This window comes from Balaenoptera musculus, chromosome 10 (genome assembly GCF_009873245.2).
Source record: "Balaenoptera musculus isolate JJ_BM4_2016_0621 chromosome 10, mBalMus1.pri.v3, whole genome shotgun sequence".
NCBI classification, from domain to species: domain Eukaryota; kingdom Metazoa; phylum Chordata; class Mammalia; order Artiodactyla; family Balaenopteridae; genus Balaenoptera; species Balaenoptera musculus.
Genome location: NC_045794.1, coordinates 93019186 through 93035373, shown reverse-complemented (window position 1 = coordinate 93035373; position 16188 = coordinate 93019186). Strand labels below are relative to the sequence as shown.

General features: G+C 49.0%; 1 protein-coding gene across 1 annotated transcript; it reads left to right on the top strand.

Annotated features, from left to right (window-relative positions):
• The first annotated feature begins 779 nt into the window (after positions 1–779).
• Positions 780–15617, top strand: EIF3D (eukaryotic translation initiation factor 3 subunit D). The gene is made up of 15 exons (XM_036866556.1): positions 780–1246; positions 3649–3781; positions 4092–4137; positions 5023–5159; positions 6232–6317; positions 6863–6935; positions 7897–8009; positions 8901–9033; positions 9544–9691; positions 10451–10581; positions 11313–11398; positions 11491–11620; positions 14395–14537; positions 14732–15015; positions 15461–15617. Exons 2-15 carry the CDS (start codon positions 3659–3661, stop codon positions 15472–15474), a joined length of 1647 nt encoding a protein of 548 aa, XP_036722451.1. The 5' UTR covers positions 780–1246; positions 3649–3658; the 3' UTR covers positions 15475–15617.
• The last annotated feature ends 571 nt before the right edge of the window (positions 15618–16188 follow it).

Here is a 16188-nt window from a genome sequence, read left to right as displayed (position 1 = left end):
AGATGCTGCTGTTAACATTTTCATTTTACAGATGAGTAAGGTTTCAGAGAGATCGAATAACCTGTCCAAGTTTGCCCAACTGGTAAGTGGGATTCCTGAGTATTTTCACATACATTTATCTTTACCCTCACGGGACCCCCTTTTTATCTTCTCCAATTTACAGATAAGGAAACTGAGGTCCAGAGAGGTGAAGGCTACAGAGCTAGAAAGTGGCAGAGCCAAGAATAGATATCAGATCTAACAGCAGATATATTTCCCAATAAAGGAGACACGCTGGGAGACTGATAAGGAAACCTAAGAGGCCAGGTAGAAAAGAATCTGAGGTTTGAACAAAAATCGCGCGCGCAGATTCTCTTTCAGTGTTTTGAAATTCCCCAGTAAGACTCCAGGACAAACTCCGTAGGCTGGGTTTCGAAAAGGACAGCACAGTTGCCATCGTAGGACAGTGCTTCCTGGTCGCCACTTCAGAATCACAGCTGCTCATTCAAATGCAGATGCTGGGCTCCAGCTAAGACATGCTGGTATAACAATCTATGGAAGGGAGACCCGGAATCTGCATTTTTCAAATTAGCGCTCCAGAAATCTCTGTCAAATAATAAAGTTTGAGAACTGTGGAGGTATGGTTTGAACCCTGGCAGCCACCCACTACACTAGTAGTCTGATCTACGCAGGTCACTTTGCACCTCCTGGCCTCAGTTTCCGAAACCGTGAAAGAACTGCGCGTCGCGACGATATCAGCCTGAGACACTCGACCTCCCCCTAGCAATGAGAATCGAACAACACGATCGCTTAAAGAAGGCAGGAGCCGCGGGGCACTGTGGGATACAGAGGTGCCGAAGCCGCCCGCAAGGCATTGTGGGACATAGAGGGGCTGTTAGCCACTCTCGGCCTCCAGCTTCGATTGCAGGGCAGCCTCGTTTCAAGAAACTTGAAAACCCCCTCGGAGCGTCGCCGGGTGTCCCATGACGTAACTGTAAACATCCTCCGGTGTCTTGCAGGCTAATCAGAACAGCTCGAAAAGAACAGTGACGAACTTTCCGGGTTGCCTTTGCTTTACGACTCGTGCGTTCTGCCGCCGAACCGGAAGGAAGCTGGGGAGCAGTTTACGACAGCGCCGGGCGTGTTTACGGCGCCGGCCGCTGCGCGCGCGTCTTTTCTCCTTTCCCAGTTCCTCGGACCACAGGCGGTGCTGTGGTCTCCGGCCTGGACAATCTCTCGCCATCGGGCCCGGCTAAGGCCGTTGCAGGTGAGCAGTGTGTTTCGTAGGGTTCCGCGGACCTCCGGGGCCGAGTTGGGCGGCTCCTGGCCTTCGGGGGCCTACCGGAAGAAACCCCCGTACACCCCCTCCTGCCGCCGCTATCCCTCCGCTGGGCGGGGCAGGACTCTGCCTTCGGGGTCCCAGGTCCGACCCCGTGCGGGGCAGAACCTTGTGGCTGAGGTCTCTGGCCCTAGACTCCGTTTAGCGGCCACGGGCTGGGCGAATGTGATCATGTCACTTAACCCAGCTGGGTCTCAGGGTCTTTTTAAAGCGGCCCACGGCTCCCTGAGCTGTTACTGAGCTGTTATGAGAGAGGTATTGGGGGTGCCAAGCTGAGCGGTGTTCGGCCCTCTCTGAGGAGTTCACGGTCCAAATGTTTCCTTTCCTTTTCTGTGAAATGGGAGGCTAGGGTGGAGTTGATTGATCTCTGATCTGAAACTCTCTACCCGCCAGGAATTGATGGGGAACGATCTGCAGTGGCTGCCATAACATACCCAGTACCGTGGCCTGCCAGCCGCAAGGCCCCTTCTGACTGCCCTGTTGGTGCCTCGTCATCCTGCCCCTGTAGCCAGTACAACTGTCACTCCGTTTTAACTGAAAGGCTTAGTTTCTCCTATTGGTTCCATTGTGCTCACTCTTATTTTATGTGCGTTGAAAGCAGGTGACTTCCTCCCATTCCCACCTCCCCCAGAGAAATGCATGTCAAGCCTTGAGCCCGTTTACCTCCAGCTCTAACAAAACAAGTCGACTTTTTTAAAGTGTGTTTGGAGGTATCTTACTGTGTTATCAGTAGGGGCTGAAACCCCAGCTCTTTTCAGGCCACTGCCCAGCTTATAAAATAATGGGAAGAGTGTTGGACTTAGGGCAGACAACCCTAGAAACCAAATCTATTTTGAAATGATGGGCAAGTCAACTGCTTGATTTGGCTGAACTGCACATTTTTAATCTCTAAAATGGGGGCAGGGCTGGGAGGGTTAGTGGTGTTGCATCTGACACGTGTAGGAGCCTGATAAATATTTAATGTGAATTGTTTTGAGACCACCACTACGCTTCCTGTAGTGTAACTTAAGTTCAAGTTGGAGGATGGAGCTCCCAGGTCATTACCTGTTGCTGTCACCCAAGTGTCCCCTCTGTAGGAAGCCTTAATCTCCCTATCGTTGAACAATGAAGAGAGTTTCCTAAATTTAGTACCCTGCACTCTTTGATTGCTGTCCAGACTCCAGAAATATTTGTGTAATGAACTTTCTCCTGGGAACTCAGCTTCTGAGCATTTTCAGGGGATTACAGTGGATGATAAATGCGTAAGTTTTTGATAGGACCTGTCAGGCGAACATCTGTCTGGAGCCCCTGGTTTTTACGCAGAGTGTGGACGCTGGAGCCAGTTTGCCTGGGTTCAAATTTTTCGTCCATTAGTGTTGTGACTTTGGGCAATTTCTTGATTTCTCTGTGCCTCAGTTTTCCTATCTGGAAAGTGGGGCTAATACTGGCCCTACCTTGGGATTGTTGGGAGGAGTTAATGAATTTATGTGTGGTAAGCACTAAGAACATGCCTGGTACTCATAATGTTTATGAACATTGGTTGTATGGCCACTTTTATGAACTAAGGTTTCTGGTGGCCTCCTCAGCCTTCTGGCGGGCCATTTGCCTGACCCTGTGTCTACTTGCTCTGCATAAGGATTTTCATTGACAGAAAATCAGAAGAACAACAAAGGAAAGTTACATTTCAGGATATATTCACGGATCCTTGTTTTCTTCTCAGCACTGTGTGTAAATGTATTTTTGCAAGACTCAGGAGTAATTGTGCAGCGTTTTACAATGGAATCATTTCCAAATATGTTAATTAATACATACGGCTTTCACAATGATTCTCGGATAGAAATAAAACAAGGATCTTATGTATTTTACAGATGAAGAGACTGAGGCTTAGGGATTAAATATTGTGTGCCTGGTGAAGGTGAGAATGAGAACTACAACATGCTTATTACACTCGAAAAAAAGTTACTACGTTTCATCAAATATGTGAGATACCACTCATTTTAAGAAGCACAATTATTTCATGTAACACCCAAGAAAGAAAAACTGCCAGTTATGATATGACACCCCATCAAGCAGAAGGTGCAGACTCATTTCAGAGGTGGTACAGTGGAAAAAATAAAAATCAATGACATATGGTACATCAGTTTTGTTAGCAGTCTTCTGAGTTTTAAGTATTCACGATATCATTTACAAGAAGACATTGAATGGGGAGTAGCTCAACAGTTGAGGGTTCTGTTTTGTGTTTTGCATTTTTAATTTTGTCATTCATGTCTTAGCTTACCTCAAATGGAAGGCTTTTTTTTTAGTTTGAGGCTTTTCTTCATGGAGCTACTTATATTATTTGTATTTTTAAGGTTTTAGAAGATGGCAAAGTTCATGACACCCGTGATCCAGGACAACCCCTCAGGCTGGGGTCCCTGTGCGGTTCCCGAGCAGTTTCGGGATATGCCGTACCAGCCATTCAGCAAAGGAGACCGGCTAGGAAAGGTACTTGCCTATCAGCGGGGGTCTGAATCTTTTAACCTGTGGCTGCTACTCCAAGTTCGTTTCATTTTTATTCTCTCAAAAGCGTCAGGGTTATAAGTATCCGTTATATAGTATATATAGTATCCATTATATAGTATCCATTTGGATACTTCCAGTGGTCATAGGAGAGCTGGGCTCTTAAAAAGCCATCCTGAGCCAGTCCTGACACTTCCCCACACTGTGGCCTCACTTTGGGGGGCGTTTCTGAGTGAACAGAAACCCACCTGGCTGACCTGTGCTCCATGTCTTCTTGCCTTGTTGCTCTTACTAGGTTGCAGACTGGACGGGGGCCACATACCAAGATAAGAGGTACACAAGTAAGTGTTCTCCGCCTTACTGCCCGGATCAGGGCCTTGGGGGATTGTTAGTTTTTCTGGTAACCTCCACCTGAAAGCATTCTAGGATGGGAACAAAATGCTGACAATAATTCATAGTATTTCAGGGCATATTCTGGACTGTGGAAACAATCCACATTCTTTTTGGAAATAGCCTCAACTTAGACTGTTCATTAAAGAGGTTTGGCCTATTATAGTGGGTTTTCCGCCCCCCCACTTTTGTGGAGCCACGGCCCCTTTTACAAATCTGGTGAACATGTTCCCATTTTTCATTTCATTGCAATTTATTGAACCTACGAGGCCAGTCAATGGATCCCAGTTTTAAAACTCCGGGTGTTAAGATCCTGATACAGTAAATTGGTTTCTTCCCTCTGTGCCAGTTGAGAGAGCTGGAAGTGGCTCCCTGGAATACTGAGTTAAGATTATCTGAGTCTGATGTCAGCAAGAACGTCAGTCGTAGCCCGTTAGCCACGTCTGCCTTGGGCACCTGATGATGACAGTGACGATACTTATACCGCATATTTGCCTCTCCTGAGAGAGTAGATTTTAACTCATATTCTTACAGAATAAGGCAGAGAGTGAAATGGGCTTGTCTTAAGTTCCTCAGACTCCGTCTTGACTTAGAAAGTTTTTTGGACCAGAGCTTTTCAAACTTGAATGTGCGTATGAATCAGCTGGGGATCTTATTAAAATGCTGATTCTGATTCAGTGGGTCTGGGGTGAGGCTGTGAGTCTGTACATCTAAGATGATCCCAGCCGATGGGTCAGGTCCTGAGACCACACTTTAAATTTAGCAGGGCTTTAGACCACCATGTATTTGTAAAGTCTGTAGGCAGTGTCGTTACACGCTGTCACCTTTGCCTCCAGATAAGTACTCCTCTCAGTTTGGAGGTGGAAGTCAGTATGCTTACTTCCATGAGGAGGATGAAACTAGTTTCCAGCTGGTGGATACAGCGCGCACACAGAAGACCGCCTACCAGCGGAATCGGATGCGATTTGCACAGGTAGGCCAAGAGCCAGCAATCTGACCGTCTTGGGGCTGTCACCTGCTGCTAAAAATGCTACCGTGTGAGTACTGCTGAGAGGAGAGCATGTTATTGTGGGTCTTCTAGTGAATCCCAAGTAGCTATTCAGTGACAATTGTCCTAAAATAAATGGGTACTAAGTCCAGGGATGCATTTAAATAGTTTAGCTTTCTGTTGACCAGTAGCAAGGACATCTGTGCTAAGGATGGATGTTAGCGCTGGATTAACAAGGTGATCTGTGTCTGCTGCCTCACTTAATTGCTATGTCCAGGATTTATTAAATAGATCGTCCAGTTGGGCTGCATCTTCTTACATAAAGAGGCAAACTCAACAACTCTAATAAGAGCCAGTAAACCTACTTCAATAAAAACTGTGTGTGGATATAAATCTAAGCTAATTGCAAGTACAAACATACCTCATTTTATTGTGCTTCGCAGATTTTTTTTTTTTTTTTTTCTAACAAATTGAAGGTTTGTGGCAGCCCTGAATCGAGCAAGTCTTTTGGCGCCTTTTTTCCAACAGCATTTGGCTCACTTCATGTCTCTGTGTCACAATTAAGTAATTCTCACAATATTTCAAACTTTTTCATTATTATTATATTTGTTATGGTGATCTATGATCCGCGATGGCTAATGTTACTACACTGAAGGCTCAGATGGTGGTTAACGTTTTTTAGCAATAAAGTGTTTTTTTTAATTAAGGTGTATACATTGGTTTTTTTAGAAATAGTGGTATCGCACACTAATAGCCTACAGTGTAGCGTAAACTGTATGTATAGCATAACTTTTATATGTACTGGGAAAGCAAAAAATTTGTGTGACCCGCTTTATTGTGATACTTTATTGTGGAGGTCTGGAACCAAACCCAAAGTATCTCTGAGGTATGCTTGTGCTTACTTGTAAACCCCCGGATGTTGATTCTATAAAAGCAGAGTAAAATGTGCAATTTGGGTTTGCATCCTAAACTAACTCTCATGGCCTGCCATTAGGCACTGCCAATTGTAAGCCAGATCTCCAAGATTTTAACATGGATGTTTTTTCCTGCTTCCCAGCGGAACCTCCGCAGAGACAAGGATCGACGGAACATGTTGCAGTTCAACCTGCAGACCCTGCCTAAGAGCGCCAAGCAGAAGGAGAGGTGAGGTGCCTATCCTGCCAGAACAAGATATTCTTCCAGGACCGACTGCACTCTGACAGCAGGAGGCCAGAGCAGGAGAATAGTCATCTTCCCCACCATTGCGGGAAAACCAAAAAGTCTTCCCAGAGCCAATTAAGCCACTCTCTCAGCCCTGGTCTCATTCTCGAAGAGCTGTTAACAGCAGAGAGCATGGGCAGGAAACTGCTTGCAGAGGACGTGAGCACTGAAGGGAAACAAAGGCAGATAGGAAGCAATTTTGGAGTTTACCTGGACTCAGGTCTGCTGTGGCACGACTCCAGGGAGCCCCATTCACGCTGGGTCCTGTGAGTCCCTGGAGCTGTGTAGGACAGTAGCCCTGCCCAAGCTGGGGCTGCCAGTGGACAGCTGGATAGATGGAGTAAAATATATGCATAATACTGGTCAGTGGTGGGGGCAGTATGCCTCTCTAGCATGTCTAGTGTGCGCCCTGTTGGTCTGTTCTTTTTTTTAAGCCCCTGTTTTCCTTAAAAATCTGCACTGAAAGCACAGTTTTCCTGTCTTTCCAGAGAACGCATACGACTGCAGAAAAAATTCCAGAAACAATTTGGAGTGAGGCAGAAATGGGACCAAAAATCACAGGTAGTATATCCATATCAGAATTCTGTCCAGGAATTTGATTTTGTTTATTTGTTTGGTTTTATAACAGCTTTATTGAGGTATAGTGCACACACTATACAATTCACCCATTTAAAGTGTACATTTCAGTGATTTGCAGTGTATAGACAGAGTGCTACAACCGTTATTACAGTCCATGTCAGAAGGTTTTCATCACTCTAAAAAGAAGCCCTGTACCCTGTGCCAGTCAGCCCCTATCCTCCCCAGCCCTAGGCTGCCCCGTATCTTATTTCCTGTCTCCAGATTTGCCTGCCCCAGACATTTCATATAAATGAATCACAGCGGAATGACCTTGTGTGACTGGCTCCTTTCACCAGGCATCATGTTTTCAAGGCTAATCCATGTTGTAGCGCGTGTCAGCACTTCATTCCTTTTTATCGCCACATTCCGTTAGATGGATAGACCACATTTTGTTTATCCGTTCACCACTGATGGACATTGGGGTGGTTTTTACTTTGGGGCATTATGAATGATGCCACTGTGGACATTCCTGTACAAGTGTTTGTGTGGGCGTAGTGAGAGTAGAAGACATGTAAGCAAGCGTGAAGGTACAATTGTGGAAGTTACATTTTGCTGGACATGGTGCTTGCTGTAGCAGCAAGAATAAATAGCTGATACCCTGAGAGAAATATAAAGGAGCTGTTACAGCTCCTGTGTAAAATGTAGGAATATAGAAGAGCCGATGTTCCCAGGGTGGCATCGTTACTGAGGAGTAGAATTCCCATTTGTTTCTGAACTCTTGTCCCTTCAGTTCTCTTCTAGATTGTAAGCTCCTAAGAGTCAGGGACGCTGCTGGAAAACAGCCAGCACGTAGTAAATGTTCTGGATATATTTATTGAATAAAAGCCTTCATACTGTTAACCTGCCTTTTGGTTACGTTTTGCACTGGCTGTCATTTTTCCCCTCCAATGGTTTCCCCCAACAGAAGCCCCGAGACTCCTCAGTGGAAGTCCGCAGTGACTGGGAGGTGAAGGAGGAGATGGACTTTCCTCAGTTAATGAAGATGCGCTACTTGGAGGTGTCAGAGCCCCAGGACATGTAGGTGACATCTTTTACTACTGTCCACCACACTCTTATGTGTGTGGACCAGCTGGTGATGACTGTTGGCCTAAGCCCTAGTATTTCCAAAGGTGTTGCATAAGATTGACAAACAGGTTTTAAAAAGCAATGCCGAGAGGGGGAAAGCAGAAAGAAGTTTACTGATATTAAAACTTCATCTCCTTGGGAACTCCCTGGCGGTCCAGTGGTTAGGACTCCACACTTTCACTGCCAAGGGCACGGGTTCAATCCCTAGTCGGGGGACTAGAATCCCACAAGCTGTACGGTGCGGCCAAAAAGAAAAAAAAAACTTCAGCTCTCTTTGCACTTCCTGGCATTGTGAGCAAAAGAAGAATTAAGTTATAGAACTCTTGTTGGCAGAAAGAAATTTGCTGTTAAACTCCAGATTTCTTTCCACTTCCTGAAATCCTAAGCAAAAGAAAAAATTAAGTTCTATAGCTCTGAGGGCAGAAAGAGAAAGATAGCAGTTCTTCAAGAGTCATGAAGCTTTTGCTTAACATTTCAAAGAGCTCCTTACCTCAAAGGGCCAGTAGATGGAAATAACTCAGTGGGGAGCTGGAGCACCTGACCGGAGTCCGTGCGCCTGCTGGGGGCTCTGTAACTGCTCCTCTCCCTGTCCTGGCCTCAGCCTCCCTGCCTTTAAAATGGGGAGGCTGCGCAGAATCAGTGGTGTCCTCACTGTTCTGCGGAGCCACATCAGGAGCTGACGGGGCAGGGCCCGCAGCAAGCACCGAGAGTCTAGTCAGAGACTGTTTGCATCTCTCATACTCTAGACTTTGGGGTAAGACTTTGGATTCCGTGGCTTAACAGAAAAGAAGTAGGTGGTCTTCTTCCCCCTCACTTAGCGCGTGTTGCCTGCTCTCCCCTCAGCGAGTGCTGCGGGGCCCTGGAATACTATGACAAAGCCTTCGACCGCATCACCACGAGGAGCGAGAAGCCGCTGCGGAGCATCAAGCGCATATTCCACACTGTCACCACCACGGACGACCCCGTCATCCGGAAGGTGGGCGCCCCCTGCCCCGCACCCGCCCGCCCATGGCGAGTGTCGAGGCCTCAGGACAGAGATGCGGGGATGCGTGTGAATCGGTTGGGCCTCGGAAGCCCCTGTAGATGAGACTCTTCTGAATCGACTTAGGATTAGATGAAAATAAGAGCACTTTGCTGGCCAGACCGTAAGTGTTGATGTTAGGTGAAGCTGGGCCCGCGTCCCAGCTCTGCCGTGCTGCCTGGCTTCACCTCTCTGAGGCCTTAGCTTTCTTACCTGTAAATCGGGGTAAATGTACTTACCTCGTGCCGCTGGGGTGGAAGCATCGGGCGGTGCCCTCCTGGGCTATAGCAGGTGCCCGGGGAGCTGCGGTTCCTCGGACCCCAGGACACGAGCTTGCTGGCTGGCTTGCTGCAGCCTCGCTCAGACACGGGGCTGGGCGTGAACGCGCCTTACAGCGGAGTCCTGCCCCGCTCTGAATGGCCAGCTCAGCCCCAAGTAGCCTCATGTCTCTTCTGTCCTCTGCAGCTGGCGAAGACTCAGGGGAACGTGTTTGCCACCGACGCCATCCTGGCCACACTGATGAGCTGCACCCGCTCCGTGTACTCCTGGGACATCGTCGTCCAGAGGGTCGGGTCCAAGCTCTTCTTTGACAAGAGGGACAACTCTGACTTTGGTAGGAAGCCTGTGTGGGCACAACACAGAGGTGCTGAGTGTCCTTGTTGGTTCCGAGCCATCCCCTGGTCTGGAGAATGGGTAGGAGAGGGTCTGTCTCCTCACAGGCGTCAACAGCTGTGTCAGAATCCCCCTCAGCCTCCCCAGCGACAGGGGGAGGGACTGTCACCGCAGTCCCTCTTGGGGCGTCAGCCTTCGGAGTCCTCATGGTGCCCAAATACCATGCTTCTAGTTTTTATTCATTTGAATAGCACTTTCCTGACTTCTGTCATCTCTCTATACCACCTTTAGTACATACTTAATGTTTTTCTTTAGATTGATGCCTTTTTTACTTCAGCATATTTACGAAGGAAAACATACGTACGCATATATCTTACTCCATACATGTGTGTATGTGCGCACACACAATGAATGAAAACCACTCAAGAGTAGCAGAGTGAAGCCAAACGTGATAATATTGCTTCTCTTTGTTGAAAAACTAATAAAATCAAACATTCTCTTGAGGAATCCAAAAAGAATGAAAAGGTTTGGCTTTCTTCCACATGATTGTGACTGAATTTAATGTTAGTGTCTCAAGTTATCCAGAAGCGCACCCTGCTCCTCCCCAGAGTGTCCCACACTCAGGGGACCCACGTTAGCAGATGGCGGTTCTTTGGAGGAAGGGTATGTGTCGTTTGGATCGCCACTGCTCCCCAAGGGGCCACGCACCTCTTCGGGGACTCTGTTTCGTGAGTGGCTGGCTATGTCACCGCTCTTGCAGACCTCCTGACGGTGAGCGAGACAGCCAACGAGCCCCCGCAAGATGAAGGCAACTCCTTCAACTCACCCCGCAACCTGGCCATGGAAGCAACCTACATCAACCACAACTTCTCCCAGCAGTGCTTGAGGATGGTGAGGCCCTGGGAGCATCTGGGAGTCCATTTTTAGCTTGTCGACTCCAGCTGCTGTTTATTGAGCATCTGCCGTGTCGTCAGCTCTGGGGTTGTGGGATTGGTTAGGACAGACGGGGTCCCTGCCTGTCACAGGAGATCCGAGCTTGGGCTTTAAGATCAGACAGCCTGACTTTGAACCCTAGATCCACCAGTTTTTAGCTTTGTGGTGTCGGGCATGTTTCTTCTCTGTAAAATTAGAATACCAATAATACTTGTTTCACATAGATACATTGTGACCTTTTCTTCAAATACCTGTGTACAAGTACACTCACTGTTTCGGAGCTGGGGTTACAGCAACCAGCCAAAGTTGCAGCCCTTCAGAAGCTTTGTTACAATGGAGGAGGAAAGATAGTAAACCCTGAGTACATGTATGTTGTGACAAGTGGCTGTGTGTGCCATGGAGAAAAACTAAACAGGAGGGACGAGGTTGCTATTTAAATGAGACACCTACAGCGCGTGGGCGACAAACATAAGCACGGGGTGAACGCGAGCTGTCACATCCGTCGTGGTCCGCGGGCTGCTTGCTTGCGCTCGGAAGGGGTAAACAGATGCACAGCACGCAGTGATCCCAGAGCCCCCTCAGGAGCCAGGGACCCAGTCAGGGCTGTGACAAAGCAGAGGTGCAGGGTCTGGCTGACTGCCTCGGCGACAAGTTGCTGCCGTCTCGTGACACCTCTGTCATCCTTGCAGGGGAAGGAAAGATACAACTTCCCGAACCCGAACCCGTTTGTGGAGGACGACATGGATAAGAATGAGATTGCCTCTGTGGCCTACCGGTATGTCACCTCCCTGGTGCCGTGCCCTGTGCGGGTGGTGCGTCTGAAACCCAGGATCTCAGCTGACCAAAGGAGCTCCTCCTTCCTTGCAGTTACCGCAGGTGGAAGCTCGGAGACGACATTGACCTCATCGTCCGCTGTGAGCACGACGGCGTCATGACCGGCGCCAACGGGGAGGTGTCGTTCATCAACATCAAGACCCTCAACGAGTGGGACTCCAGGGTGAGTACCATCCTATGTCTCTCCTCCCCTCGCCTCACTCAGAGAGCTACCGAGATTTTGTCTTCTGAGTTTTTCGCCTGCTTACTGAGAAAGAGATCGTGTGTGTGAGGTAATTTTCTTCCGGTGCTTTCTGTCCCTCCGTTCCATTCCGACCTCCTGTTGATTTCTGCTCTCTGCAAGCGGGATTTTGATCTTTCCTTATGAGCCGGGCTGGCAGGTTTCCTGTAAGCCGCGCAGCTCTTCTTTTTGACCTGTTCTTTCGCTTACCGCAGCCCCTGCCTGGTCTTCAACCTTCGGACGCCCTTTTTCCAACTCCTTCACTTACTGAAGTCAGAGATTCTCAGATAAGCTCAGATTTGGCTCTTCAGGGGGCATCTTGAAAGAATCATGTTCCCTTCGCTTTTCCTCCTCTTTCTGTTCTCTCTCAGGCTGGTGCGCCATGATTATTGGGCTGTCATCCTTTCTGAAAGTACCTGGGCTACGTGCCTGAATTTGAAATGGGTGGCAGAGCTCCTCGGTGCTGCTGTGTAGAATAAAGGATTCTCCATGCAAGGACAGCAAGGCCGGGCCTGTGTTGAACGAGGGTCCAGTGAGATGGAGTTTGGGGGCCGTTGTGCTCTGCCTTCATTAGAGCCAAGGGATTAGCATTCCAGGCTGCTGAGTCTCACCCCCAGATGCTCCTCAGCCTCCATCACCTGCTGAGAGCACACCGGAAGGTTTGCTGCGAACTTAGCTCTGGGCCAGCGGCCTTTTCTTAGACTTTCCACCATGCCCTCCCTGTAGCATTTGGTGTCGTCGTATTTTTATGGCTGTGCCCTCCGTGTTAGTACCTTCATCTAGTCTTACACGTTTCTCAACTTCCTTCACGTGTTTCCTTTGCTGGTTTCCCTCCTTTTTGACCCCCGGTGGAGCCTTCTCTTAGGGTCCGTCCCCTTTGCAAGTCATTTTGCCATAATCACTTCTTTATATAGCGTGTATTCATCTTCTTTGGCTCCATAACAAAGTAACAGAAACTTGGAGGCTTAAAATGACATCCATTAGCTCATAGTTTGGTAGGTCAGAAGTCTAGCATCGTGTGGCTTGGTTCTCTGCTCAGAATATCCAAGAACTAAAGTTAAGGTTTCAGCAGAACTGAGTTCTCAGCTAGAGTTTCTGGAAGAAAATCCACTTCCAAGCTCATTCTAGTTGGCAGAATTCAGCTCCTTGCAGTTGTCAGATTGAGGTCCCCTGTTCTCTTGCCACATGTCAGCTGGGGCCGCTCAGCTTCTAGAGGCCACCCACATTTCTTTCCATGTGGTCCCCTCCACCTTCAAACCAGCAACATCAGATTCTTTTCGTGCTTGAAATCTCTGGCTTCCTCTGTGTCCAACCTCTACACCCAGATTTAAGAGACTTGCATGGTTAGGTGAGGCCCACCCAGATGGTCTTCCTGTCTTAAGGGACCTTAACTCCATCTGCAGAATCCCTTTTGACATGAGATAGCATGATCGTGGGTATTTCATCATACTCACACGTTCCATCCAGACTCCATGGTAGCAGATTCTGCAAGAGCAGGGTCACCAGGGGTCATCTTAGAATTCTGCCTACCCCGAGCCTCATCCTTGAACTCTAAAAATGATTCCCGAAATCTATTCTGACTCCCATTCCACTGTTGGTTTTTTTCTTTTTTCTAAAATACCTTGTCCTTCCAATGTCCTTGTTTGTCGTTCCCTCTGGCTTGGCCGTCCGTCAGCTTTGTCTCTCCTGCTCTCTTCGGCTCAGAGCCTCAAACGTCTCCTCCTTTGCACTCTTGAATCCTGCTGTCAGGTGCAGTCTGTCTTCTTGCTCAGCTCTGGGTCTCACTGACATCATCGCCCTAGTTTAGGGCCCTCCTCTCCTCGTGATGGCTATTATTAGCTGACCTCCCTAACTCGCTCCTCCCTCCCTTCAGTATCTCTGCCGGTTAATTGTCCGAAACACTGCTTCCTTGAGGAAGCACAGATTTGAGGAAAGGCCCTTAAAATGCCACAGCAAACTCACAAGGCTGCTGCAGGATAGTTTTAATTTTTGAAGAAAGCCCAGAGACATCTGTCAGAATACTGCCCCTAAGTGGTTTGGACCTAACTACTTAATAAAAGGAGCTCTTTAGTATTTTTTCTGGCCTAGGGTTGCCAGGAACCAAGAAAGTTTAGGAGTCTCTGCCGTGTGCCCTTCAGCCGGTCACTTCACTCTGAGGCCAGGTTCCCACATCTGCAGAAGAGGTGGTTGGAGAAGGTGGTCTCCGGGGTCTCTCTGCTTTTTGTCTGTCTCTGTGCGTACACACAGTGCCAGACCCTGACCTCCTCGCTCTCTGCGGGCCTCCACGCCCACCGGGGCTAAACCGGCCCGTCTCTCCCCGCATCCCTCTCAGATCACTCCCCCTCCAGCTTCTGCCAGTGTCCTCCACGGGGGAGCTGCCAGGCTCCCATGCAAAACCCTTCCCCTCCGCACGGCAGGTGATAAACATGTGCCCTCACCACTTGTGTGGCGCTTGTTTTTTTAACTTGTGTGCGTGCATGTCCCGGTCTGGGTGAGCTCTTGTGAAGGGAGGAGTTGCGCTCTGTTGAGCGCCTGCTGCTCGAGGGAGGGACCGAGGCCCTACCTCTTAAAAGATAAGTCTGACCTCTGCTTTACCTGTGGGCTCGCCCCTCCCCAGCCAGGCCCACTAAGGAGTTTCTTCTCTGCCAGAAGTGGCAGCAGACCGTGGGCAGTGGGAGCCCGCCTTGGCCCCTGTAACCGGGGCTCCCCTCCTACAGCACTGTAATGGCGTTGACTGGCGTCAGAAGCTGGATTCTCAGCGAGGGGCCGTCATTGCCACCGAGCTGAAGAACAACAGCTACAAGTTGGCCCGCTGGACCTGCTGTGCTTTGCTGGCCGGATCCGAGTACCTCAAGCTTGGGTGAGATTCCTGTCCGGGAGCTCATCTTTGGAAGGGGGGGTCTGCAGGTTGGGAGACGAGGGCTGGCCTTTTCTCCTTTTTCTTGGGACAGGCATCAGGCCAGGTGTCACCATTTAACTGATACTCGACCCCAGGCGTCGCTGTGTCTCTGTGCCCGCCTGCCCCCACCATAATACTCCTCTTCCCCTCAATAGTTACGTGTCCCGGTACCACGTGAAAGACTCCTCACGCCACGTCATCTTGGGCACCCAGCAGTTCAAGCCCAATGAGTTTGCCAGCCAGATCAACCTGAGCGTGGAGAACGCCTGGGGCATCCTGCGCTGCGTCATCGACATCTGCATGAAGCTGGAGGAGGGCAAGTACCTCATCCTCAAGGACCCCAACAAGCAGGTCATCCGCGTATATAGCCTGCCCGACGGCACCTTCAGCTCGGATGAGGACGACGAGGAGGAGGAGGAAGAGGAAGAGGAAGAAGAAGGTTTGTAGCAAGGCTCCCTCCGAAGTCTGGAGTGAGCCGTGTGCTGGCTGGGGCCCGAGCTCTGTATGCACAGTCCTCTCTAGCCTCGATGGAAACCTCTGGGAATTCCCTGAGATGTCACTTGGAGTAGCATTCAGTCTGGCTCCAGAAGCTGCTTCCAGAGCCTTTAGAGCACAAGACGGGGTCGGGGAGGAGAGTGGTCTTTTAGAGGCTAGGGCAAGGAAGAAGCATCTAGAGGAAGGCACCGGAAGTCCCTGATGTTAGCCAGTGGTCTGAGGGAGGAAAGATGCTCCAGGTGAGTTACACGGGCTTTAAGCTTTCTCACACCTGCTTCACCAGTAGGTGACTGAAGGAAATGTGAGGATCTGAAAGGTTTCACTTCTGAGTGGAGGTGTTGAAAATCATAAGCAATTCACCAGTTTGACGTGGCTTTTGTATCTTTCAGAGGAAGAAACCTAAACCAGACAGTGATGTGGAGCTGGATTCTGTGATTCTGCTGGGCCTAGGAGGGCCTTGGATACCTGGTGGAATGTTTGTCTGATTGTTGCTCTCTGCAGCTTGACAGTTGGAGTAAAGTATAAGTCTGTCTAGTCTCTTACCTTCATCGCGTGCCTATGTTATGATTGACAGCCCTTCTTCTCTGAGTAGCCCTTGGGAGAGGGAGGGTGAGATACAGCAGAGTCTCTCTGGAGTTCATAATCTGGGTTCCATCCTTTGTTCTTGAGCATTAGTAGTTTTACATTCCTGTTAGGAGGTGAATGCCCTGGACTTTTTTGTTCTTGGAACCCCTTGAAATTATCCTTTCCTGGGGAGTGTTGTCCATTGTGAGGTCCCCGTAGGAAGTCCATTTCCACAAGCACGAGTGCCTGCTGGCTGTGTGCCAGACCCAGCTGCTGCCTTCAGAGACACACATCACTGGTGAAACATGAAGCAGGGCAGTCTTTGAAGGTTGAGGTGGGGTGGCTGCAGGTAAAGGAGATTGCCTCGGAAGATTCTGATGGATGTTCCACTGTGTGGTGATCGTAGTGGTTCGTAAATTGTTTTCAAGCTTTCCTTGGGCTGGTGATGGGATCTCAAGCTGGCACCCTCAAAGAACTGTGTCATGAACAAATCAGAGCTACAGATGTTTAGTACTTGTAAACTTTTTATAAGCAGACAGTGTTCTGTCCAATG

Coding starts and splice junctions, on each gene's coding strand:
- EIF3D (XM_036866556.1), top strand. CDS start 3,659: ATGGCAAAGTTCATGACACCCGTGATCCAGGACAACCCCTCAGGCTGG. Junction 3,782..4,091: donor AAGGAGACCGGCTAGGAAAG/GTACTTGCCTAT, acceptor TGCTCTTACTAG/GTTGCAGACTGGACGGGGGC. Junction 10,582..11,312: donor CCCAGCAGTGCTTGAGGATG/GTGAGGCCCTGG, acceptor TCATCCTTGCAG/GGGAAGGAAAGATACAACTT.